Genomic DNA, 26,460 nt, shown 5'->3' with positions numbered 1-26,460 from the left:
TGAACTTTTTTTTCCCCCCCTCTTGTACCAAAACTGATCGTTCTGAATTATTTGACACTGGATTACAGTTATTTATTTAGAAATCCTGAAGCACAAGAAAAGACTTCCTTTGTGAACCCATAGAATATGTGCACATGTTGTGTCTGATACTCTCCCCCCCCCCCACCCCCCCTTTTTTTTCTCCTCAGTTGTACTTGGCCAATTACCCCACTCTTGCGAGCCTTCCCGTTCGCTGCTCCACCCCCTCTGTCGTTGAGAGCCGTCATGGCATCCAGGTTTGGGGAACGGATGAGGGTGGGCCCAAAAACAATGGCCAGGTTCTCCGCGTTCATCAGGTTGTCCTCATTCAGCGTCACCCTGTGAAAAGAACAAAAACACAAAAATGACATGAAAATGTAGAAACATACATCCAAGTGAGTTCCCCCCCCCCCCCCCCAACTTTTCTCCCCAATTGTACTTGGCCAATTACCCTATTTTTCGTGCTGTCCCAGTTGCTGCTCCACCCCCTCTGCCGATCCAGGGAGGGCTGCAGACTACCACACGCTTCCTCCGATATATGTGGAGTCACCAGCCGCTTCTTTTCACCTGACCGTGAGGAGTTTCACCAGGCGGCCATACAACGTGGGAGGATCACGCTATTCCCCCCAGCCCCCCTCCCCGGACAGGTGCCCCGACCAACCAGAGGAGGCGCTAGTGCAGCGACTGGGACACATACCCACATCCGGCTTCTTCCCACCCGCAGACACGGCCAGTTGTGTCTGTAGGGACGCCCGACCAAGCCGGAGGTAACACGGGGATTTTAACTGGCCATCCCCATGTTGGTAGGCAATGGTGTCTGATACTGATCACTGTAGAAAGACTCAACTTTTTCTGCTTCAGACCTCGTCAAACTGGCTTTTCCTCTCTGAAGTCTAGCAGTTGAGTTGTTCATTTCCCCCTGTGGCGTGCGTGTTATGCATATTTCCAAATACCTGTCTTTGAAAAGCTGTGTAAACAGCGGATTCGCTGTCAGTGAAACCTTCCAAAAACTATTACGTGGCATTACGGCATCCTGAAGGCTGATTCTCTTGCGTCCCTGGTGTCCTCCCGAGGAGAGTGTTTGAGGGGAAGCGTTCCCTGTGCCTCTGTGGGAACTGGAACACAGTTGGATCCTCAGTGTCTGAGACAAGGCTCCGACATGTTCTAGTTCATCTGCTCCTCTGTTCTTCTCCAGCAGCCCCGCCAGCCCACCTGGCCTCCTTCCCAGATGTTTGGTTCCCCGCAATTAGACGTATGAATGCTCGCAGAGCGTCTTCCATCACTGCCCCCCACCCATCCCCCTCATCCCCTATCCCCCATCCCCCTCGTCCCTCCCCATCCCCCCACCATCACACAGGAAACCTCCAGTTCGCTTCCCACTGAAGACTCAGTCCCAGTCGTAGGACACACAACAAGAATCAAGTCTTAAAATGCCGTTTGATGGTTCGTTTGGTTGTAAAAGGCCTGGATGCGGCGGTGGCCAGTCGACTGGAAAGTAAATGTTATTCTTGGCTTACTTCTCCCTCTCAGGTTTTCGTGCCTCTAAGCACCTGCGTTCCACATCGTGTGCTAAGAGAGACTCTTCCCAAAAGCATCCCCCTGTGCTGATAAACTATAATAATGGATTCTGAAAAAAATACCATATCATCATTTTATGCTTTGTTTCCAAACGGCTAATTTTTCAGTTTAAAAGAACAAACAAATGAGTAGTTGAAAAAATAAACTTTGAGAGAATGTTGACGAAGTGGTGAAGTCAACAGTCTGATCTCGGTCCTCGTTCGTCAGACTCAGAATTCGTTATGTCAGTTTCAAGCTCGGCACCGTTCCTTCAGACGGTTCATGTTGTTGGAACAGGGAAGGCCAACTCCTGAATGATCTTTCTTCAGAGGGACCTGACTTAATTAAAAAAAAATCAGTAGGGGGGCGTCCGGGTGGTGTGGCGGTCTATTCCGTTGCCTACCAACATGGGGATCGCCGGTTCGAATCCCCGTGTTACCTCCGGCTTGGGATGGGCGCCCCTACATACACAATTGGCCATGTCTGCGGTTGGGAAACCAGATGTGGGTATGTATCCTGGTTACTGCACTAGCGCCTCCTCTGGTCGGTTGGGGTACCTGTTCGGGGGGGGAGGGGGAACTGGGGGGAATAGCGTGACCCTCCCATGCGCTACGTCCCCCTGGTGAAACTCCTCACTGTCAGGTGAAAAGAAGCGGCTGGCGACTCCACATGTATCAGAGGAGGCATGTGGTAGTCCGCAGCCCTCCCCGGACCGCCAGAGGGGGTGGAGCAGCGACCGGGACTGGTCGGAAGAGTGGGGTGATTGGCCGGCTACAACTGGAGGAAAAAAAAAGGGGGGGGGGGTTCCAAGAAAAAAAACAAGCAGTCGGGATAGGTTTTCTGTCTGCTCTAAGGCTGCACAGGCCTCAGTACAAGTTACTGTTCATCACTCGCGTCTCAAAACGTATCAACTTTTCACTACCGAGAATACCAGTAATATGAATTATGACCGCCCAGATGGGTTAGTGTGAACATAAGTTGGCTAACTCATCGCTGAGTCAGATATGACAGTGTCACATGGAATGAATCCAGTGAATTGCTTATAGCCAGGGGCACTGAGGACAAGGCGTCGGCTGGGAGAGACGAAGATAATTTATGGCTTCCCTGGCTTGGCAGTGACACCAGTGCTGTCTGTTTTTTGAGGAAATGGCGCTTATCACTCGCTAACTTACAAATCCTCAAACTCTTCCATAAATAGATACTATATTCAATCCCACTCGGTGACTTCCATATGTGTGGCGCTTAGGGAATGGCGCTGGAGCTCTGGTGTGTCCGATGACCAACCAAAACGATCCGCCGCTGGTTGCAGATCTTACGTTGGGGCTCCACGGAGGCTCAGTAGTTGTAAACTGAGTCCAAATGTATTTTGGTGAAAGCCGTTTGGTTTTTTTTGGGGGGGGGGGGTTGGATCCCCCCCCCCTTTTTTCCCCCAATTGTACTTGGCCAATTACCCAACTATTCCGAGCCGTCCCGATCTCTGCTCCACCCCCTCTGCTGATCTGGGGAGGGCAGCAGACTACCACATGCCTCCTCCCTATTCATGTGGAGTCACCAGTCGCTTCTTTTCACCTGGCAGTGAGGGGTTTTGCCAATGGGGGCGTAGTGCGTGGGAGGATCATGCTGTTCCCCCCAGTTCTCCCTCCCCCCGAACAGGCGCCCCAACCGACCAGAGGGGGCGCTAGTGCAGTGACCAGGACACATACATCCGGCTTCCCACCCGCAGACACGGCCAATTGTATCTGTAGGGACGCCCGACCAAGCTGGAGGCAACACGGGGATTCGAACTGGCGATCCCCATGTTGGTAGGCAACAGAATAGACCGCCACGCCACCCAGACATGAAAGCCATTTGTTTGTGTGAGGGCTGTGGTTCCAGTAACCCCAACCAATTTTTTTTGATTCCCCTCCCCCTTTTCTCTCCAATTGTACCTGGCCAATTACCCTACTCTTCACATCTGGCTTCCCACCCGCAGACACGGCCAACTGTGTCTGTCGAGACCCAACCAATTATTTAAGTTGGGTAATCATTTTGTAGTTTGGATGCAACATTTTGTGTCCTGATGAACTGATTCAACTTTCTGGGATTTCCTTACCGGGATTTTTGAGCATGCACCAAGACATTGATTAGATTCAGTTTAGTTTATCGATGCCCTTTCGTTTCTCCGACTTCAGTGAGACCTTAATTAAGAGACCTTAAAATATTGTCTGCTCAACTGAACCCCCCTCAGATTTGTATTTGAAGGACAGATGAGGGGTCAGAAATTCAGGGATGCGGTCACATCAGACATGCAGCCAGTATAGCGGCTCCTGTAGAGCCAGTTTTAACCAGCGGCGCAATTCTCTTGAGACACCACACGAATCCAAATCATGAGGCTCGGCTCGTGGGAGGCTGAGTCCTCCTCTCGTATGTTTGTGGGCCGCGTCAAGGTGCTGTGACAGTGTTTCAATGAGCATTTTGATTTAGCGAGAATGAAGAGTTTTTGTCAGCCTCCACTCATTGTGGGTGATTAGAGTAAAACGTCTGCCCATCTTGACTGGAGATCGCCGCGGCTCGGGATAACATGCCCGGTGATTGAAGGTCGAAATATTTTGAATTCTAATGGGGGCTGCGAGATGAATTGCTTGAAATAGAATGGAGAATCTCTCTTGCTTCCTCCTCTTGCCCCCGAAACCCCCCCCCCCTTCTTCGCAAAACCCCTCCGCCCCCACCCGAGTCCTCCCACCCACCCCCCTTCTCCCTGTCCGCTGTGAAAAGAAGCATTGGAAATGGCAAGGCCTGATGTTCATAGAATTATTGGATGGTGATTCTAAACCCCTCAAAGAGGAGTTGCTATGGAGATCTCGTTCCAAACTGTGAAATGATTCACCTTTAGAAAGGCTGGAGGGCCTGAAAGCTGAACACATCATTGTTCAGGTGGCAGTTGGTTAGGAAATTGCCGGTGCCTGTGCAATCAGCAGCACTATGGTAGTTAAGGATCTAAAAAGGTTTGTTCTCTGAATGATGTGGGACAACAGTGGTGTGCATATGATGGTTCCTTTCGATCAAAGCAGTCTTACACTCTTCTGGTTTGACAAAATAAACGAAACGACAGTGGGTAACTTAACAATAAAGGAATGAACTCCATTATTGACGATCGGGGGTTAATGAAAACCGGAGCCTCCCCTGCATGCTCACTTCTCAACTATACATATATAGAGCCGACTAGTTTGAATGATCATCCTCTGCGAGGCGTCGTCTGCGTTAGTTTGTCCATGATATCAAGGCGTTGGTGGAAAACACATTTAATGCAGGGTTTGTACTGGGGTATTGCAGCTGACAGTAGATTACACGGGAATTGGAGACACCTTGTGAGGTACTGATATTCATAACACTGTCATTTCACCATAACCCATTTGGGAAGATTGCATCGTGTGGGAAAACATGAGTTTATCTCCAAAGGACAAAAAAACCCACCATTTTCTTGTGTCAGACTGCTTTCTTAGCATCGACCGTACTCCCGGTAATTGAAATATGCAGGAAAACAAGGCTGAATACTCTGCAAACTCTGTTACAAGCGGCCGGCCTGCTGCAAATCACTGTCAGATTCATGCACATGCATCTTAAGGTGAGTGTAGAAAAGGGATATTTCCTGAATAAACATAAATACTCTTGTCTGCATTGCCAGTGTTTTTTTTGTGCCGGGAAGCCATCCATAATGTGCTTTTCCTGACAGACTCATAAAATAGCTTTTACTGCTTTGAATACCAGGGGGATTGCGGTACTAAGTTTGCATGGACGTTTTAAAAAGCAGTGCAAGGAATGCAAGTGCCTTAGATGTGCTCTTACCCATCTTGCATGTGAAAACATGCGCAGGAAGTTGGATGCCAATGAATGCTGCAATTTGCCTAAATTATTTTGGCCACATATCCTCCCAGGTAGTGGCGTCGGAGAAGGCAGCTTGATCAGTATTGATCTCGGGTTGGGTTAAACGTCTCCAGCTTATCTTTGTACCTGACGGGAAAGTAATAGCAGGTGTTTTCGAGTGTTAAATCGACTCCGACTCAATACAGCCGATCAAAGTCGGTCCGTTTCATCAGAGGCTTTTTTATTCATCGTGTCATCTCGGCTGATGTATCTCGCTCTGCATAAACGGAGTATAATGATGACCGCTGAAAGGGGACGTGATATAATCAAAATATGAATACAAATTGCACGAAATGTAAAAAAAAATGATAAAGATATTATATCGTATTATATGATGTCATATCGTATTATCATCCTGTTGTGTTATGTTCATTTCTCGTGCATTCAAGTCAGTGTTATATTGTCAGAGAAAAAGGGGAAATGTAGAAACCACAGGCTCGTTGTCGGGATTTTCTTCCTCTTGCTGGTGTCCCAGTGATTATGTGTGCAGACAGTTGAAGTAGAGTCCGGCCAGACCTCTAGTGAGGCCAAAGAAAGCCTATAGGCCCCTTAAGATAAACCCCATTGTTCTGCCAACAAAGGCACACCTGTTAATGGCCACCTCCAAAACACACACCATTTGAATTTTTTAATTGTGAGATAGACTTGACTCCTGAATCCACAACCGACCCGACCCACCCCCACTCACTGAAACCTTTTCTTTTTTCCTTTTTTTTTTTTTTTTTTTACTGTCTTGCTTGTGGCTTTGTGTGGCGCCGTAGCCTCATAAGAGCTGTCTTCACAGAGGCCTACCCAGACCCAGTCGTTAAAGGCCTTAGAGGACTAATTGCAGAGATTTCCCCCCTCCGATTTTTTTTTTCTTCTTCTCCTCTTTTTCTCCTCATGCATCTGTACCCCGGCTCTAAAGCCTGAATGGGACCGTGGTGAAGTAGATGTGAATGTTAAATTAGGCGAAATTAATTAAAGCAAATTACTTTGGAATATATAGTAGCTGGTGGAGGAGAGTGTCGGTGGATGTTTTAAAGGAGCAGAGATCAGCTGCTCCAGCTCTGGAGCCACAGGGAAGAGCTTTTGATGTTTATGTTTGTACGCCTTTTTTTCTTTTCTTTTTTTTTACATAGGATGTTGGGTAGGAGCTGTAGAATGCCGATTACTTAATTGTGGTGAGAAATGTGTGACGCACTTATCGTGTGACCTGTCAGTTGTCTTTGGACATGTCTAGTACCTTTCAAATCCGATCTGCATGAATTTTGCCTGAAATCAACTAACTATTGCCCCTTTTCCACTACATGTGCCGGCTCAACTCGACTCGCCCTTTTTTCATTTTCCATTACTGGAAAGTACCAGCATTTTGGTAACTGTTACCACTTTTCTGGTACCACCTTTGTTGAGGTTCCAAAAAAAAAAACTGGAGCGGGTACACTGAGGGGTTACCGTTACGATAATGGAAAACGACACAGAAGCGGGTCGAGCCGGTACCATGTAGTGGAAAAGGGGCATTAGGCAACTTACAAGTGCTTTCCAAAACATTTTTGTTATTGATGTGAATCTGCTCAGAACCTTCTCGGTACTATCTAATATCTGCTCAGCTGCACGGAGGAACTGACAAATAGATAAACCTGAACATGCAAAAACGGTACGTCACTGCCATTTGTAATGTATGTATATTCTTGCAGCTCCCAAAATGATTTACATTGCATTATAGTCTCCCCGTGCATGCTAGCACAATAGCAAATTTTCATTCCAATCAGTGTTGAATGGGGAGCTGGTAAATTGGAGCAGCAAAACAATAATTCCACTGATTAGCCCCTTTCTGTGTGGCGTAAGTGAACTGTTTATACTGTGGAGTACCTCTGGAAGAGGAGAGGAACCAAAACAGCCTGATTAGGCAAAGAGTAATTGGATAAGTTCATTTCACCATGAGGACAACGGGATGACAGCTTGCACCAAAGTCTACGGCTTCTGTTGACTTTATTGGCATGAGCGAGAGGCCGGTAGTGCAAGGACGGATCGGTTCGATTGACTTTTGGTATCGCGTTCTTTAATTTCGCTGTTGATACGACGCCCTGGTGTTGTGATGTGATGAATTGGTGACGCGAGCTGGCGCGTTGTAAAACCCGGAAACTCTTTGTTTTCTCAATGACTTGTGTGAAATGTGATTATGTGAGCGTCTGTGGGTCATAATTAAGGATTTTACCCCTGTTTTCAGTTTCCTGTTTAATATCTCTGACAATGTAGACTTAACACACACATATAGTGCCACTGTGCAGTGATTTGATGAATGATTTGATGAGTGACTTGGGCGGCATGGTGGCCCAGTGGTTAGCATTGTCGCCTCACAGCGAGAAGGTCCTGGGCTCGAACCCCAGGCCATCCCAGGTCCTTTCTGTGTGGAGTTTGCATGTTCTCCCGTGTCTATTGCCCTTTTCCACTGTGTGGTACCGGCTCGACTCTACTCGCTTTTTTTTTGGTTTTTCATTGGGCAAAAGTTAGGGATACTACCTGGTACCAGGTACTTTTTTTGGTACCACCTCCATCGAGGTTCCAAGTGAGCTGAGCCGATACTAAAAGGCGACATGAAAAGACCATTAGAAATAAACAAATAAATAAAATATAAATGTTTATTTATATCTATTTAAACATAAAAAATGTATAAAATAAAAAATACATGCAAACAAAAAATAAATAGAATATAAATAAATAAAAAATTATATTTATTTAGATATAAATAAAATCTAACTGCTGATTGGTCAGAGAGAAGTGGAACAGCTCTGTTTATAACAGGAAATGCCAAAGCCAGTCTTATGAAACTTGTATTATAGTTGATAATCTATCATAAAAAGTTATTTGTTGTCAGCGAATCTCTTAGTTACACTAATATTGTTCATGTGAAGCACACATTTAGAGTTGGTCTTGTTGATTTTTTTGAAAATAAAACACTCGTGTGGGGCGCTGGTAGACAAGGGAGGAAAAGCTAGTCAACACGCCCACAAATGACCAGCGGGACTTCACCGTGAGGGGATCCTATCTGCAGTGCGCAACCAAATCCCAAAAAGTAAAACGAGTAGAGTAGAGTCAAATTGAGCAAAAGGGGCATATGTGGGTCTCCTCCCCATGCTCCGGTTTCCTCCCACCATCAAAAAGACATGCATGTTTGGGTTAATACTCCTGTCTGTGCCCCTGAGCAAGGCAATGGAAAGAGAAACTGGAGTTGGTCCCCGGGTGCTGCAGCTGCCCACTGCTCCTACACAACCAGGATGGGTTACATGCAGAAGACAACTTTCATTGTAACTGTATAATGAAAAAATTAGCTGGGCTTGGCTTTTTGGCTCACTTTGCAAAATTCAGTGGTTTTACTTGTTGTGATCTGACAGTCCCATGTGGGATTCAGATTAGCAACATTTTTCCGTGAAACTAAGGTACCTTCGACACACATTAGGTCAACCCCGCACGGCCATGAATCATCGCTATTTTCAAGATGAGTCACTGTCAGAACTTGTTGAGGGATGGAGATGTGACAGCCATGATAAGTGGCTTACACTGGTGCGGTGACGTATTTTCTCACAGGGCATCAACTGTCAACAAGCCTTTCCAGAGCGATGTCCCAACACTGCAGAGGTGGATCGTTGATAACATTAGCTCTAACCTGCAGATACCGAACATAGCATCCATCACCGCGGCAATACTTAAGGCTGAGTCGTCATTTACCCGATCATCCACTTGCCAGGCGGATGACATGGAGTTCTTATGTAAGCTTGTAAAGCATAGGAGAGACTTCACATGCCACGGCAGTTTGCTGTTTACATGAATCGTTTATGTTTGATGAAAGTCATAGGGCAGGAAAGCATGTGAGGAGACAAAGGTGTGTTGCTACACGTTAAACTGTGCGTCATTGTTGTTACGGCAGTTCATCCACATGCATGTAAATTAAAACTTCAGGTGGAGAGTCAAAGAAATCAAACGTGAGGGGGGCGTCCCGGTGGCGGGGCAGTCTACTCCATTGCCTACCAACATGGGGATCGCCGGCTGGGATCGCCGGTTTGAATCCCCGTGTTACCTCCGGCTTGGTCGGGCGTCCCTACAGACACAATTGGCTGTGTTTGCGGTTGGGAAGCCAGATGTGGGTATGTGTCCTGGTCGCTGCACTAGCGCCTCCTCTGGTCAGTCGGGGCGCCTGTTCGGGGGAGGGCGGGGAACTGGGGGGAATAGCATGATCCTCCCACATGCTACGTCCCCCTGGCGAAACTCCTCACTGTCAGGTGAGGAGGAGGAGGAGGAGGCATGTGGTAGTCTGCAGCCCTCCCCGGATCGGCAGAGGGAGGAGTGGGGTAATTGGCTGGATAGAATTGGGGAGAAAAGGGGGGGGAACCCCCCCAAAATAAGAAATCAAACGTGGATCAGAGAAATAGGACTTGCACACTAGATTAAATGCTCTATATGAGATTTAAGGGTTTGTTTTTTTTTGAATCAGTCTGTTTTTGAGCGTTTATATTAGCATGCGAGTCCTGCTTCTAGTTCGGCCACCTTTGCCACAAGATTGATGATAGACAAATCCTGTGGGTCGTAAGTGGGCTGAAACACCCTTGAGTGGTCCACTGCAGTCACCGCCAGTAATGTTAAAGGCTGTCACTCTGATGTGACAGATGCATGCCCCCGCCCCCCCTCCCGAACCCGAAGCCCTGTTGGAGAATCAGAAGGGGGCCAAGAGCTGCTGCTGGCTAAATGGTCCGCTTTAGTGCCTCATTATCTAATCACTAGTACAGCCATCGCTATGAAGCAATTGATTAGAAGAGCATTGGCCTTATCCTCTCATATTTCCATGTTGATAGTTTCATTTTATCCGTAATTTTTCATGAATTTCATGTTTTTATGACTTAATTTTAAGAAAGGGCTCAAAAAAATGTCATAAAAATGTTCAAAAAGGACATACGCCACGAGCCATGCAAAACATTTGGCAAAGACCTGAAGATTTGCATTTAAGGAAATTAATGTCCGTGTTTGTTTGAGGAATTTGCCGTGATGCTGTGAGCTGACGCCGTGCAGAGCTGACGCTTGCACATTGAACCGAAAAGCTAAACGTATTCATGAATATATTTTTCGTATTTGTGATTTTTTTTTCTTGCGAGCCATGCTGTGCTTTTCAATGGGAATGTTCATTTTTCCCCCCAATATCCTCTCTGAAAAGTAATTGTTGTTGGCTACCTCTAATCATGTTCCACATGTGTCCTCGGAAAAAGTCAATGTCATCGATTTCACCATGGTGAGTGTGTGCGCTTATGACGGCATCGCCTTGATGCAGCTGATGTTTGTGTTTTGTGTGCGTGCGTCCTCTTGTTCTAGGTGCGTTTGAGGATGAGGATATCATCCATGTGGAGGGGACGGTGGACCCGGTGAGGGACATGGAGATCATCCACGAGGAGCTCAGGCTGAAGGACGAGGAGATGATCGGGCCTATTATTGACAAGCTGGAGAAGACGGCCATTAGAGGTGGCGACAAGAAACTCAAACCTGAATATGTGAGTCAATGTCTCAGCATGCCCATCGCTCCCCCTCGCAGCTGAGCACAAATGATAACCCTCCCACACACATGGCCAATGAGGGGAAAAAAAAGAATGTTTTTTTTTTAATCTCCCTCCAATAGGTCTCGCCCCCTCCCCCTGCTCCATCTTTTCTCTTTTCTGAGATTAAAAGTGATCAGGGGTCAGAGGTTTTCTGCTGCAGAAATCATTAATAGAGAGTTACTTATTCAGCTGCTAACCCCGGGTCACAGTGTTGGGCTAATGAAAGTGTTTCCACAAGGCGCTTCTCATCTAAATTAATACTCAAATCGCCGCTCAGCTCTTGCTCGTGCTTGCACACCCACGGCAGCCCTGGGAAATTCAGTGAGGCCATACAATGGGTGACCCACAAGCCTACATCTGGATATGAATACTGTAAATGTTTGGAATGTGCTTTGACAGAGCGCTCCCCGGGTTACATGTAGCGAGGCACGTGGGGGAGGGAACCAGACAACAAGATTAGAGAAGATCCAGATCCTGCATGTACCGGCTCAGATGCATGTGGATGCAAACGTACTCACGTGGTCAAGGTAATGAGGCACGGCGAGCCGACGTTTGCTATGCTCGCCTCGTATCTGTGTCACGACGCAGCGCCATCGCTGCGGCGAGGCCGGTTGTAGGCAGCATGATGATGTGAGCTGCAGCATCAGTGTTCAGGGCAGAGACAGGGTGTACCAGTAAGAGAGGTAATCTGGCCTTTCACTTGGAGCGGCATGCCCAATTTCAGGCCCTGACATGCGGCGGCTCTGACCGCTCATTACGCTAACGAGTGGACCATTTCACCTGCTGCCGAGGCCCAGCGCCTGGTTGGTTCCCCTCGGAGTAATCCCCCTCTGCAGACCCACAGACGGGGCCCATTCAGGCCAGGCAGGTGGCCGCTTACGCACATAATTGCCGACAATTTTAGGCAATGAATAAAAATGATCTACATTACTTGTCAAAGGTTGTGTACGCGTCGCCAAGTGAAATCTATAGAAGACCTCTTCAGACATGGTGCTTATCAAAGGCTGCACTGAGCTTCAGACGGGGCAAATTGAGCAGTTGTCTCACCGGCCAAATCTAGCATTTTACACGTTGAGCTAAGTTTGATTTGAGGAGAGAGAGAGCGAGAGAGAGAACGTCTGTTTCTGTTCGTATTTTTGAGCCACGTCACTGCCAACATTAATATGCAGAACGTGGTGCATCGCCTTTGCCAATATAAATTTACAATTTAAAATAAATAGGGCTTGTATTTTCTTTTATAGAGCTACAACTTACCGTGAAATAACAAGGTAAATACCATGTAACGATGTAAATGGCAATTACATCCCGAGATTTTGCACTTACTGACTAATTAGCAAGAACTTTGAATCAGATTCTGATTTCCGCAGCATCACCTCACACCCCACAGTTCCCCTCAGTCTGCATTCGTTGCTGATGGCATCTGAAATTTTCCTGCGCGAGAAATAATCTGGCAAGAAAATCTCCATAAATTATTCTCAAAATCTCATAAAATTTAAGGAATTATCTCAGCGGAATGGGGATTGTTTGATTCGCTGACCATGATCGCACCACATTCAATCCAATCTGGCACGATATAATCATAATATCTTCTTCAAAGTTGGAAACCATATGTTATAACCTGTTATAATACACTATTCAACCCTAGAGGCCCTGGTCTTGGTGTGACGAGCGTCTTCTTCACGTCATCGTAGCGTTAATTTTCCTTCTAACAAGCTCACTATCTTGAAATCACCTCTCCGATATGATTACACTGCCTTAAGATATACATCTGATCACTCACTCAAGCCTTTAATGGGACAAGTGTAATTAAAAATAAATACATTTATATCAGTCTACGACGACCAGACTGTCGAGGCTGGAAGACGTCTCTGGCAAATTGTTCCTGGTAGACTTCCAGAGATATTTCCAGCCAGACAACAGTGAAGTACTGTTACCTGTGAGTTGCTATTACTGAGGACAAAGCAACCCATACGTCCCTCGTATGTCATTTTTAGAGATGATTCACATCAATATTTCATAAATTATCATATTTCAAATTCAAATGTGGTTGCTGGGCAGTCTCTTAATATTATAATTTGTGAATGCATGTGTTCCTTAGAACAGTCTGTGACTTGCCCCTTTTCCACTGCATGGTACCGGCTCGACTCAACTCAACTCAACTCTACTCGCTTTTTTTTGTTTTTCCATGGGGAAAAAGTTAGGGATAGTACCTGGTACCAGGTACCTTTTTTGGTACCACCTTCGTCGAGGTTCCAAGTGAGCTGAGCCGATACTAAAAGGTGACATGAAAATGCCACTATAAATAAATAAATAAATAAAATAGAATAAATAAAATTAAATATAAATATATGTATATTTATTTATTTAAATATAAATAAAATCTAAAAAAAAAAACTTGTCAACACGCCCACAAATGACCAGCGGGGCTTCGCCGTGAGGGGATACTATCTGCAATGGAAAACGAAATCCCAAAAAGTAAAGCGAGTAGAGTCGAGCTGAGCCAGTACCATGCAGTGGAAAAGGGGCATTAATGTCTGTGTGGTGCTCCGGTTTCCTCCCACAGCCCAAAGTCATGTATGTCAGGTGAATCGGCCGTACTACATTGTCCCAGGTGTGTGTGTGTGTGTGTGTGTGTGTGTGTGTGTGTGTGTGTGTGTGTGTGTGTGTGTGTGTGTGTGTGTGTGTGTGTGTGTGTGTGTGTTGTCCCTGTGATGGCCTGGCGGCCTGTCCAGGGTGTCTCCCCACGTGCCACCCATTGACTGCTGAGACAGGCTTCAGCATCCCCGCGACCCTGACAGCAGGATAAGCGGTTTGGGTCATGGATGGATGGATGTTCCTTAGAATTCACTATTGGTAATTATTACAGCCAAAGAAGGACTGGCTTCCTGGATCCAGATACATATGGAGTCCATCCATCCACAACCAAGTAGGCCAGTGTGAACAATCCTGAAGTGAAGGCTCATCCTATGTGCAACTAACTTGCAGCTCCCATCAGTGTACACGCAGTACAGCCATCAGTACTGTTTTAATGATTTAAATCCATTTTGCGGGTGCTGCATGTACAAGGACAGTGTTTCACTGGCTTTGTCTCTTTGAATCCGCATATTCCCCTTTCCTTACAAAACAATAATAAGAAGCCGGCCCACCAGTGGCGTTTCATGGTGGCAGGCGTATGTGTTTGACCCCTGTGGGACCTATATGCCTTTTATTAACACCTGCCTGTTAGAGGAGCGCTGTACGGCGGCTGCGAGCTGATGAGGGAAACCTGGAGCGGGTTCAGCCTGTGTCACTGGCCGTTTGCTGTTTCCATTTCACAGATGATTAATCTCTCTGTGAAGACTTGGGCCGGCGCGGGCGGAGTGTGTGCCGCTCTTCCTGCGCTCTCTCCCGCTGGCTGCACTCTGGCTGCCTGACTAAAAGGCCTTTAGAATTCCTGTGGAGAGAGATGTGCCGAGAGTGAATGCAGCTGGCTGGGGGTCAGTGTGTGGAGCTTTTTCTGCCATTGTGTAATTGAGGCTCTGGCAGGCTTTTTTTCCCCTCAGTTCTTTTAAAAGGGAGTGTGATTGTGAAGTGCTGCAAGGGTTTGGGGAGGAAAGAAGAGGTAGGGGGAGTGTTGCAGAGGGTGGGGTAGTTTTTATATGAAGGGGGAGGTTAAGTTGACAGGAACAAAAAGAATGTGTTCCGCTAATTTCTGTGGGGCTGGATCAACAATAATAGGCTCAATTTCTTTATTACAAATTTTATAACTGCCTCCCTCCCATTTTCCCACCCATTTCCGCTTTCAGATCCTGTCAAGACCTATTCCTGTCTGTGGTCTCGGCTCACAGCTACCTCAGTAATGAATATGGCAAACATAGCTGGAAATGCCCAATATTTTTCCCAGAAGGAACAGTGCATAATTAGTGCCTCGCTTGCACATAGCACGGCTGCGTGCTGCAGAGTGGCTGTGGAAGGGCTAATAATTTACACATAGCAACTTGCAATTAAGTTCCCCGCGCTTTTCCAATCTCGTCCTCCCCCTACCCTTTGCAGCCGACTCTCCCCGCGGAATATCGGGACACATAACAGTAACCGAGTGAGAATCTAAGTAAGACTCCCCAGAAGGCATTTCTGTCGTGATTTATAAAGGAGGGGAAGGGGGCCTTGTGCATGCCATCCTTGTCAAAGCCAGGCCTCTCCTGTTTGAATACAAGCGCAGTCATTGTTCAATTTGGCATCAGGATGCCTTGCATTTAGGAAATAATTACCCCAGAGCCTGCTGGGTTTATATTCTTTTTCATCTCCTCTAATGGCTTCTTGTTCATTCTCTTTTAATCCCAAACAGGACATAATGTGCAAAATCAAGAGCTGGGTCGTGGATGAAAAGAAGCATGTTCGTTACTATCACGATTGGAATGACAAGGAGGTAAGCCTTTGATGTTGCACTCAAATTTATTAACGTGATTTATCTTTTTTAATCTTTTCATCTGTTCTGAAAGTCCAACTACTGTCTTTTATTTTTTTCAAAAGGGTCTTCAGAGCGATTCGAGTTATTATTCATGCAGTCTTCTTTGGTGGTGTTTTGACATGACTTTTTTTAACAAACTAATGACATCTGTCCACGCCGATCCAGATCTCCAGGCTTTATAGATGCTCCCCACCGTGCCTAAAGCAGGCCCCTATTTTGATTCGGCTCGGCTTATCTTTCTCTGTATGGCCCTCAAAGGCCGCTCTGGGAAAAGTTTCGACTCCTCAGTACTCGCCTTCTCTCTCTGTTCTGTCGCAGATCGAAGTGTTGAACAAATACTTGTTTTTGACATCCAAACCGATGATTTACCTCGTCAACCTCTCGGAGAAAGATTACATCAGGAGAAAGAACAAGTGGTAAGTGAATTAAAATATAGCGGGGGGGGGGGAAGCATATCAGATCCCCCTAATTCATGTCACATTAATTGCCACTGAGGTTTTTTTTTTCTCTCTGTGCAGTTAGTTTCATGTTAGTTTAATTACTGACTTATTTTTCTTCTTTTTTCTTTTTCTTTTTTTTGGGGGGGGGAATTCCCCCCCCTTTTTTTTTTTCTCCCCAATCGTATCCGCCCAATTACTCCACTCTTCCAAGCAGTCCCGGTCGCTGCTCCACCCACTCTGCCGATCCGGGGAGGGCTGCAGACTACCACATGCCTCCTCCGATACATGGGGAGTCACCAGCTGCTTCTTTTCACCTGACAGTGAGAAGTTTCGCCAGGGGGGACTTAGCACGTGGGAGGATCACACTGTTACCCCCAGTCCCCCCCCCCCGAACAGGCACCCAAACTGACCAGAGGAGGTGCTAGTGCTGCAACCAGGACACATACCCACATCTGGCTTCCCTCCCGCAGACACAGTCAGTTGTGTCTGTAGGGATGCCCGACCAAGCCGGAGTTAACATGGGGATTCGAACCAGCGAGCTCCGTGTTGGTAGGCAACGGAATAGACCGCCACGCCACCCGGATGCCCCAGACTTATTTTGAACGTTTCTTAACATTTCATCCACTTAAAAAAAAAAACATCAAAGGAGTGTGTTTGACTGTGTTCTTGCATGCATGCATCGCTGTGTGAGTTGTGTGTGTGTGTGTGTGTGTGTGTGTGTGTGAGTGTGCGTGCGTGCATGCATGTGTGTGTGTGTGTGTCAGCATTACCTACACCGGTTCACTGACTCCTGTATCCTGCTGGCAGAAAAGGCACATGATCTAACACAACATCCAACTCTGCAAACCCCGACCAGCCCCCAAACTCTGCACTTCATTAAGCACTTACCAGCATATGGTCCTAATTTTCCGTCAAAAAATTTCTCATTTCCATACAATATCAAAGAGGGCAGAGGCTTTAAATGACAAAAATAAATAAATAAATAAACAAACATTCATATATCTGAAGCCAAAAAAGTAATCAGTGTCATCTGTGGCGGCCCAATAAATCATTAGGCTAGCACTCTAAATGTTGTGATGTCTACAGTTGTGTGTTTTTTTTTTGTTTTTTTTTTCATGAAGTTGTGTTTTGTCTGAAGAGCATACTGTCCTCAGATGCTGTTGCTCAAGATTGGGAATATTATGCCCCTTTTCCACCACATGGTACCGGCTCAACTTGACTCTACTCTATTCGACTCTACTCGCTTTACTTTTTGGGATTTCGTTTTCCACTGCAGATAGAATCTCCTCATGGCCAAGCCCCGCCAGGCATTTGTGGGCATGTTGACTAGTTTGTTTTGGTTTTTTTTAAAGATTTTATTCATATTATATGAATATAAATAAATATACATAGATGTATATTTATTTATATTTTATTTATTTATTTATAGTGGTATTTTCGTGTCACCTTTTAGTATCGGCTCAGCTCACTTGGGACCTCGACGGAGGTGGTACCGAAAAAAGTACCTGGCACCAGGTACTATCCCTAACTTTTGCCCCAATGGAAAACCAAAAAAGGTGAGGAGTGTTAAGTCGAGTCGAGCAGGTACCATGAGGTGGAAAAGGGGCATTAGTTTGCTGTACAGGCGCACACTGGAAATTACACATAGAATTCCCGTTGATCGCAGTGTCTTTACTGCGTGTGTACAGGACTGTGTGGTTTTGTCCTTATCTGGACACGTCTTCATCATCTACGCTGACTAAACGAACATTTCTTTGCATGTGTGAACCGTGACTCCTCCGCCGTGTACCTGACAGTCTGCCCTGTACCAGATGTTTCTCCGTGAGGTCCCTTTTGCTGTCGCCGATGCTGTGGCCCGACCACAGCGAGAGCAGATGTGGGAGATAGGAGCGCGACATCCTTTACATGTGAGAGGCCTACTTATCTACACTGCAGCCATTTTGTCAATAGCAGCCAACTTGGGGATTGTTATCGCACTTTTCCAATTGCCCTCCGGGGTCCGTGGTGTCAAGCGCTTCTTTCAGCGCTCAACATGGCAGCGTCGTATTAAAGCGGGAAGTTATTTACCTACGACTTGTTTCTTAGAATGTTCCTGACACGAAAGTATGACTGGCGGACGGAGGGGGAGGAGAAACATTGCGAGAAAACACATAAATCAGATGATTCACGACGTGTGGAACATCAGTCATCTTGCAGGAAGATGCTGGGGGTTTTTTTTGCTTCTTTTTTGTTGTTGTTTTTTTTTTGGGGTTTTTTTTATTATTATTATTCTTCCAAGTGGCGTGTGTATTTTCTTTTCTGAACTGTGCAAAATGCAATAGGTGTCCCAGGGGCTCCGGCGCGAACAAGGCCGACATCAAAGCGCTGACGTTTGACAAGTGATGAGTCACTTCCCCTGTCCAGAGAGGAGCTCACACCTGTATGGAGATGATTACAGGTAGATCTCGCTGCCCCTAATTGTACAATAAATGCTGCTCTCAGCCCCTAATGGCAGCTAGTCTGCAGCGGAGACGCCAGACTACCATTTTGCTGTCGCCATGCACCCGTGTTTTTCCTCCAGCACAGTTGCGATGATGATACGGTTAAGGACTATTCAAAGCAAACAGCAAGACAAATTGCAATCTCAGCTTTAATGTGCGCGGAGAAGAAACAGAATCTTAGAACGGGGGGAAATAATCCAATTTCATCAATGTCACTTGGGTTACCCGCCCCAGCCGTTTTGTAGGCTCACCAAACGTCTTCTTTCCCGTTTATTTATTCGTAACATCTTTCGCATCACATTTTTGTCTTTGGGGATTAAGGTCGTCGCTGCCGACGCTGTCACAAACACAGCAAATCTGAGTTGAGACGTAAACGGGAACTTGGGGGAAAAAAGCAAATGAATCGACAGGAAAACTCAGCTGTGTGCCGCGGCGAAGAACAACACTGGAGCGCCATATTATAGTGCACAGTAGCCTCATCAGACATGGTAGATACTGGCAGCCATATCAGACTTATTGAGGTTCCAAAAAAAAAGAAAAAGAAAAAGAAAAGTCCATTGTGTGAACCACCATCTTCCAGCTTGTAGTACAGAAACCACTACATGCCGAGCTGCCCTTGTTTGGACAAGAATAAACAGTATTAGCTTTAGCAAAGCCATCATTAACGGTGGGATCAGAGGAGGAGCAGGGCCTCCTTTCATCCCCAGGTTCTCTGCTGGAGACAGTACATCATTTACTGTCGAGAGGAGCACATGGCTCCAATCCTATACAGTACGCTGCATGCGTATGTGTATGAGAATGCGTACATGTGCATGTTTGAAGTCTGTTTCGGAGGCGACTCCATGCTCATTTGGACGCTGGCATAATTGCGGTGCGGAGATCAAAGGCTCGCCGGTCGAGTGATGTTCCAGAGGAGACTTTACCACACGGCCCTCTCCTCTGTGCAGAGGGGGCCGCCTGCTGCTCACCGCTCCCTTCTCCCCTCCAGCCATGCGCTGCCCCCTGCACATCCCCGCTCGTAAAAAATGATTAAGGCCGCATTTGTCATGTGTTTATGACTGAGAGGCATTGCGTGATAGGGAATGGCATCTACAAGAGTCTATCAAGAGCCTTCCTCTTCTTTTTCCCCCGGCGTCAGTAGGCTGTGCCTAGAAAGACGTTTGTCTATGCCGGATAGTTTGTGCGCCAGAGAGGGTCATTACAGCAGCGTTGATGAAGCCAGTGGCTGCAGCCTTGCCCCGGTGTTAACATGCTTTCACTTGTTGAGGGGCAAAACGGATCATTTTTTTACAAGCCCCGTGGTCCTCACTTGTCTTCATCAACCTTTTAATATTTTTATTCGGTGTGATATCAGATATCCCGTCCTCGTCCTCCTTGTCAGAGAACTAAGAGCGGCTGCAGTTCTGTAAAAAAAAAAGGCAAAAGACACACTCGAGACTGCTCCCGACTTGCCGGGAAGTTGTTTTTTCTTTCTTTTGATAATGTGCGTTAAAATAAATTGGAGCCTCTTAAGTAGGTGTGTTGACCTTTAAGGAAACCAGTAAGCGTGACCCATCCCTGAGTGCCTCCAGCATGTGGGTTCTCCAAGTGAGTATAGGAACAGCAGGACACCATAGCTCCTTGCACGGAGATTTTATTAACTCTGTGTGCATGTGTGTGTGTGTGTGTGCGTGTGTGTAGGAGTGCATGCGTGCATTCCTATGTGTCACTCTTGTCTGTCTTCTGCGCATGTCTGTGCGTGTCTCTGTGCATGCAAGCGCATGTTTGTCACTTAGTTTTCGGATTGTTTACTTCCTCCTCTCCCCTCTGGAGCGGCTGCTCTCCTGAGATGTGTTACAGGAGCCGCATCTGTGTACAACGCAGCGTCTTGGAGCAATTAAGTGCCACAGTTGCTCACTTAACCTTGTCCTTTTTTCTTTTTCTTTTTGGGAAAATATTTTGTTTGCGCTACATGTAGTTCAGTTTTTACCCACAATTAATCCCATTAAACCCGTCTAGGGTGGCTTTAATGTGAAAAGTCTCCTGCCCTCGTTGTTCTCGCAGACCTTCTCAGAGCTTTGCTGCCTTGGTTTAAGGTGATCTGTGAGGCGCAACCTGCCTTGCTCAAGGTTAAGTGAAGTTGCTCAAAGTTAAGTTAGCTTGACTAACTAGCTAGTTAGTTTGTTAACACTTGTGATGGGTTTACCCATGATGCATGTGTGAACAGGGCCTTAGTTACCTTAGCTGACGGTCAGTTGTGCTGCCACATCGGCGCTGGACAACACGTTAGATGAGACACAAACTTAACAAATGTGACCTCAGTTAACATCAATACAACTGTAAAATGATGTCAAGTTGAAAAATTGGCTATTTGTTGTTGACAACACAGTCATGTTACTTACTATTAACTTTTATCATTATCATTATTTCTCTCATGTTTCCTGTTTTACATCCTGTAGAGCCGGGTCCAAACTATGGACCTGAGGCACTGTAGGGCAGATGTCACTCGACTGACAGTACTCGTCGTAATATGTGGGCTGCTCCGAGTAGGGCGATCTTCTGGACTGCGTGGATGTTGACGTTGCCTGGGATACGGTCGGTGAACTTTTCCATTCCCTTCTTCATGAGTCCTAGAGCTCCGATGACCACTGGTGTTGTTTCGGTCTTCATACCCCACATCCTGTTGATTTCTCTTAGGGTTATTATTATTATTATTATTATTATGGTAGTGTATTATTATTATTATAGTGTGTGTGTGTGTGATTAATTAATTGTAAAGCACATTGAGTGGCTGTTGCAGCTAGAAACGCTCTGTAAAAAATTCAACTTGATTGACTGATTGATTGATTGATTGATTGATTGATTGATTGGTTGGTTGGTTGGTTGAGTGAGTGTACAGGGGTTTGTTTAGCTGGGTGTTATACCCCGGTTGGCCTGTAGGGGGAGCTTGCACAGTTAAAGTCAAGGTAATTCTGGGGAGCTCATGCGTGTCAGTTGTGGACAGGTTGTCTGAAGGGCTGGTTGGTGCACACACACACACACACACACACACACACACACAGTTTTCAGAATAGTGTCAAGTTTCCTGAGGTTGTCCACGTGTTGACCAGGTCCTTCGTTTGCCTGAGCTCACTGTTGACTTTTGACCTGTATCTATTCATTTTTAACGCGTTTAGCTTTTCTTTTTTTTAATCTTTTTTCCCCCGCTTGTTGAAGTATTGCTTTTGGAGAAGTGCAATAAGCGATGCATGCCTTTTGTTTTGCGTCTGATTGTTTTGATAAAGAGCCAAACAGCCGGACGGACGGCCATGGCTGTGTACCCTCTGAGTCGAGGAAAAGGGCGATTATGATTCCCTGTGAACCGTTCCATGAAAGCAGCCGCTGCAGACCCAAGTTTTGCTACTCCAAACCATAATTCCCATTAACACAACTCAAACTTTATTGAGTGCAAAACCACCGGCTCCATCCGGGTTTTTTAGGGACTGCTGTCTGGGGAGTCGGAGTCCCTTCAAAGGCCGAGCGAGAGATATACGCTCGCCTTTTCTCTCTTGTTGTTGTTTTTGTGATATTTGTTGTTGTCCATTCCCTCCTTGTGTGCTGTGGGATCCTGAAAAAACCATTTCCCATGGTACGTAAGACATGTACCCTGCTGTCCGCAGCCAGTTCTAATGGAGGTCTTTAAGCGAGCTTTTCAATGAGCGCAAACAACAGGAGAGGCTGTATAGTAAAACTGAACCAGATGGTGCTAATAAGGTCCTGTTGGATCACTTAGCCTGACTGACCGCCCTTAGTCCAGGTAATGAAAGGTCACTGTCGACATCTTACCCGCGTTACAGCGGCGTGTCTATGCGGTGTCCTATACTGGCACCGGGACAGGGCTGCTTTAACTAATGAGATCCTAAATAGAGTGTGACAGACTTTCTTTTTTTTTTTTTTTTTTACTCGCAGAGCAGACTCTTACTCGCTACATAATAACCCCCGCAAGACATCAGTTTGAGCCCCAAAAACGCATTTCCGAAGGGGTGACGCGGACGGCGACCTTTCACCGGGCCCTAGTCCACCGGCGCCCGTGTCCAGACGGCGTCCTGCGAGATCCCTTCGTCATCCCTGCAACGTGGTTTGTCCAGTTCGGCGTACTTTACAGACAATCGTTTTAATTAAGGGGCGACGATTTACATATTTCTGTAGGAGTACGGTTCTTCTCACGGCGTTCATAAGCGGAGCGCAAACGAAGCCCTAGGAACGGTGTCTCCCCCCCCCCCCCCCACCCCCACCCCGTAGACGACGCGGGCAGAAAAAAAGAAATCTCCGCGTGTTTCAAGTCTGGCTAATGATACATTCTGATGGCCGGGGCTTTGTGGAGTGTCCAGCGGCCTGCCGGCGCTAATGAGATAAATAAATGAATTTAGAGTTGCCGCATACAGGCCCCCCGCGAAAGCTTGTTATCGGGGCGATGGTCGAGTTGTTGTGAACGAGGGGAAAGGATGCGGGATCGGGGTGGGTGGGTGGGTGGGTGGGTTGGGGAAGGTTGTGGGGTGGGGGGGGGGGCGCATGATTGGCTGATGTTACATGTGTCCTTGATTACCTTCCCTCTGCTTTTATTCTAATAAGTGACATTCTTTGTACTCCCTCGGACAGCTCGACACTCTGACACACGAGGAGAATAAATATTGCATGTGGGAGACATTAAGCTGTCATCCCGGGGAAGAGGAGAGACGGAGAAATCCGCGCGGCATTCTGCCGCACTACACTTTGCCGGCTCTTGTCACAATTGTCACATCTTGATGGCGCGCACCCCCCCCCCACACTCCCTCCCTCCCCCCCACAACCACACACAACCCACCCACCCACCCTCCCGCCGCCGCCACCCCACCCCGTGCTCCCCTTCCGTTCCCGCTGCCCGTCAGTTGGAATGAATGACGGCATGGCTGCCCCACACGGGGAAGTATTCTGGGTCACGCAGAACTCATTTGTAATGTTTTGGTTTTCACTCCGTTTGTTGTCGTCGTTGCTGCTGCTGTTGTCGTCGTCGTTTTCTCAGTTTAATCGCATCTCTCTTCGCCCACACGTGACCGCAGCGGTGACGATAATGGCCTCGCAGCTGTTAATTGTAAGGACGAAACCGCAAGAAAGATCGTTTCGCCGGTTTACGTGGGTCTACCGTGGGTAAAAGTCAACACCGGTTTCACTTTGAGTCGAGGATTTGCCTTTGACAAAAAGGAAAAATCTAGGATGTAGTTATCAAAGGCGAGAAAACAGAGTTGTCCAAGAATCCTCTTACCGCCGTGCCCTTGAGGTTCGTTTGAGACAGGATGTGAGATGATGCTCTTAATTAAAGCCGTTCTCATTGTGTCGGCGCTGTGTTCTGCTTCCACCCAGCCCCTGATTGCTTTGAAGAGTCACAAGAAGTTGGCAATATTGGAAACGGGGGGTGTGTGTGTGTGTGTGTGTGTGTGTGTGTGAGAAACAGAGAGGGGGGGAGAAATCTCCTTCTCGGGGCCCGATGTGTGTAATGCCTCTCCATCCGGCCATGGCCACAGGGAGCGGAGAGCGTCGGCACTCACGTCCTCTCAGGAGCTCACCACTGGGAGGATGAAAAGAGCCCCACAGAGCCCCCGACTTCCCGGCCTCAAAAGCCATCATGAGCTCATACCTCTCATTTCTGTCTCCCTTCGTCGGGGAGAGAGGGAGGGAGGAGGAGGAGGAGGAGGAGGAGTGTGTTAGGACGCTGTGTGCCACGGCGTCTTCTCCAGCCGGGTGACTTTGTGGGGGGGGGGGGGGAACAGAAGGGGGGCCGCAGGTTTTACTCCTCGATGGGTCGGTGCCACGCCAGGCAGATGCGCGGTGGAGATAGGTGGACCGCGGATGCTAACCCGGCTCGGGCGCCGACTGGGCGAGTCTGCTTCGGCTGTTCGTCCACCTGTGGGCGTGTTTTAAGCGGCGAGGCTGCAGTAGCGGTCGAGGCGGTGCAGTGGATTACTCCTCGGGCCGTCAGCATCCAATTGCATCTGAAAGGAGGCGCTCGGGGTGGGGGTGGCGGGTCATTTATCCCCCCCCCCTCCCCTCCCCAGCTTTTTACAGGCTTACCTGGCTAAGCGCCGATGATAAAGCCGGTCCGTACCAATGCATGTCGGACGTCGGCTCAGGTCATTGGCTCAGGTAGCCGCACCTGTACGTTAAGGAGTCCCCCCCCATTGTTATTTTTTTGTCCCCCTCTCCTGAGTCGTTTAAGCAGATCAAAGCTCCGACAAAGCCCGGGGGTCGCCCCAGGCATGCGGAAACACGGGAATAATTCCCCCGTCAGGATTCCCACACAAAAAAGACAAATGGGAGTAACACCAGAGGGTGGCCCCCCTGTGGGACGTCTCTATTCAGACCCAGTCTGTTGTGGGAGCCGCCTTTGTTTTATTTTCACTTATTTATCTCTTTTTTTTTTATTTGGGGAGGGGTGGGATGCGGGGGGGGTCTCAGTATTTCACCGCATATTGTGACTTTAATTAGACTTATATAGTAAGTGCTGCAGGCGTGAAATTTAAAGATTACAACAAGTCGCCTGCAGAAGTGTTTTTCCTCACGGTAAAATCGACGAATTCGGGCGTGATTGGCAGCCCCGCGCTTGAATAGGCCCAACATCCGGCGTGTTATAGGAAACCAGCTAATCAATCGGTAAAACGAAGCGGATGTGTAGCGCTTTACATTTGCAAAGCCGTCGCGAAAAGCAGGACGAAATGCGGCACAAAAATGCCGCTTATATTTGCCTGTGAAAATATGTCTGAACCTTTTGAGGCCGGTGAATGATTAGCAGAAATAATGTCCCTGTCACCCTTAATCACATTAAAACGTGGTTAACATTTAATTTTTCCCACTTGATATGCAAAAATTTCCACTAGATTTGCAGCAGAGGCCATTGGAATTCCATTATAAGGAGAATAAAAATTTCAGGCGTCATTTGTTCAGAGAAGGATATCGAGACTAGAAAGTGCTGAATCTTTCTATTAGGCGGGCAGTGAGAGATGACACTCAACGCTGCTGCTTAATGGGAGAGTGACAAGACACACAAGAGCGTGCACAAAAAACACACATGCCGTGCACCCATGCACGCACACGCATGAAAATAAACACTTCCTCTTGGTTTTTTGTGAACTTGGCAAACATTTTGGGAAAAATATATTGAGACATCTGCAAACAATGCATTTATTTTTTATTGTTAAAATGAAATATCTGCACATTATAATGTGGCACATTATAATGTGGCACATTATAATGTGGCACATTATATGTGGCACGTCACCTCATCAATAGTCGCCAGATGCAAAATGGAACATGCAATGCAATGCAAAATGGACTGCAAGTCATTCAATAAAATCTACCTTAAAAATTAGACCAAGCTCGTGGCATCCGGGTAGCATAGCGGTCTATTCCATTGCCTACCAACACAGGGATTGCTGGTTCGAATCCCCGTGCTACTTCCCGGCTTGGTCGGGCGTCCCTACAGACACATTTGGCAGTGTCTCCGGGTGGGAAGCCGGATGTGGGAATGTGTCCTGGTTGCTGCACTAGCGCCTCCTCTGGTCGGTCAGGGCGCCTGTTCGAGGGGGAGGGGGAACTTGGGGGGAATCGCATGATCCTCCCACGTGCTACGCCCCCCTGGTGAAACTCCTGACTGTCAGGTGAAAAGAAGCGGCTGGTGACCTCCACATGTATCGGAGGAGACATGTGGTAGTCTGCAGCCCTCCCAGGATCAGCAGAGGGGGGCGGAGCAGTGACCAGGACGACTCGGAAGAGTGGGGTTAATTGGCAGGGTACAATTGCGGAGAAAAAGAATCTGCACATTATAATTTTACGCTATCTCATCAGCCCAAAATGTGAATAGTCGCCAGATGCAAAGCGCAATGCAAGTCGTTCAATAAAATCCACCTTAAAAATTAAACCGAGCTTATTTCTCGTGCCGATGAGACGATATGAGGTGAGGTGAGACGAGACCGGCGTTTTTTTTTTTTAACTTAGTTTTTATTTCAATTTCAACAACTTATACAACCAAATTCACAATTTTGCCTGCGGGTTTTTTTTTTTTT

The 26,460-nt window shown here is 47.1% G+C and overlaps 1 protein-coding gene across 3 annotated transcripts in view; it reads left to right on the top strand.

The window, feature by feature from the left end:
* Window positions 1–26,460, top strand: part of LOC130121101 (obg-like ATPase 1) — a 66,480-nt gene that overhangs the window by 26,183 nt on the left and 13,837 nt on the right. For all 3 annotated transcript variants that reach the window (XM_056289949.1, XM_056289948.1, XM_056289947.1), the window contains 3 exons: window positions 10,819–10,994; window positions 15,364–15,444; window positions 15,805–15,902. In XM_056289949.1, the coding sequence (XP_056145924.1) occupies window positions 10,819–10,994; window positions 15,364–15,444; window positions 15,805–15,902 (355 nt within the window). The remainder of the gene's footprint in view (window positions 1–10,818; window positions 10,995–15,363; window positions 15,445–15,804; window positions 15,903–26,460) is intronic.

This window comes from Lampris incognitus, chromosome 11 (genome assembly GCF_029633865.1).
Source record: "Lampris incognitus isolate fLamInc1 chromosome 11, fLamInc1.hap2, whole genome shotgun sequence".
In the NCBI taxonomy this organism is placed as follows: Eukaryota; Metazoa; Chordata; class Actinopteri; order Lampriformes; family Lampridae; genus Lampris; species Lampris incognitus.
The sequence above is the reverse complement of the archived record's forward strand: the minus strand, read 5'-3'. Positions and strand labels throughout refer to the sequence as shown.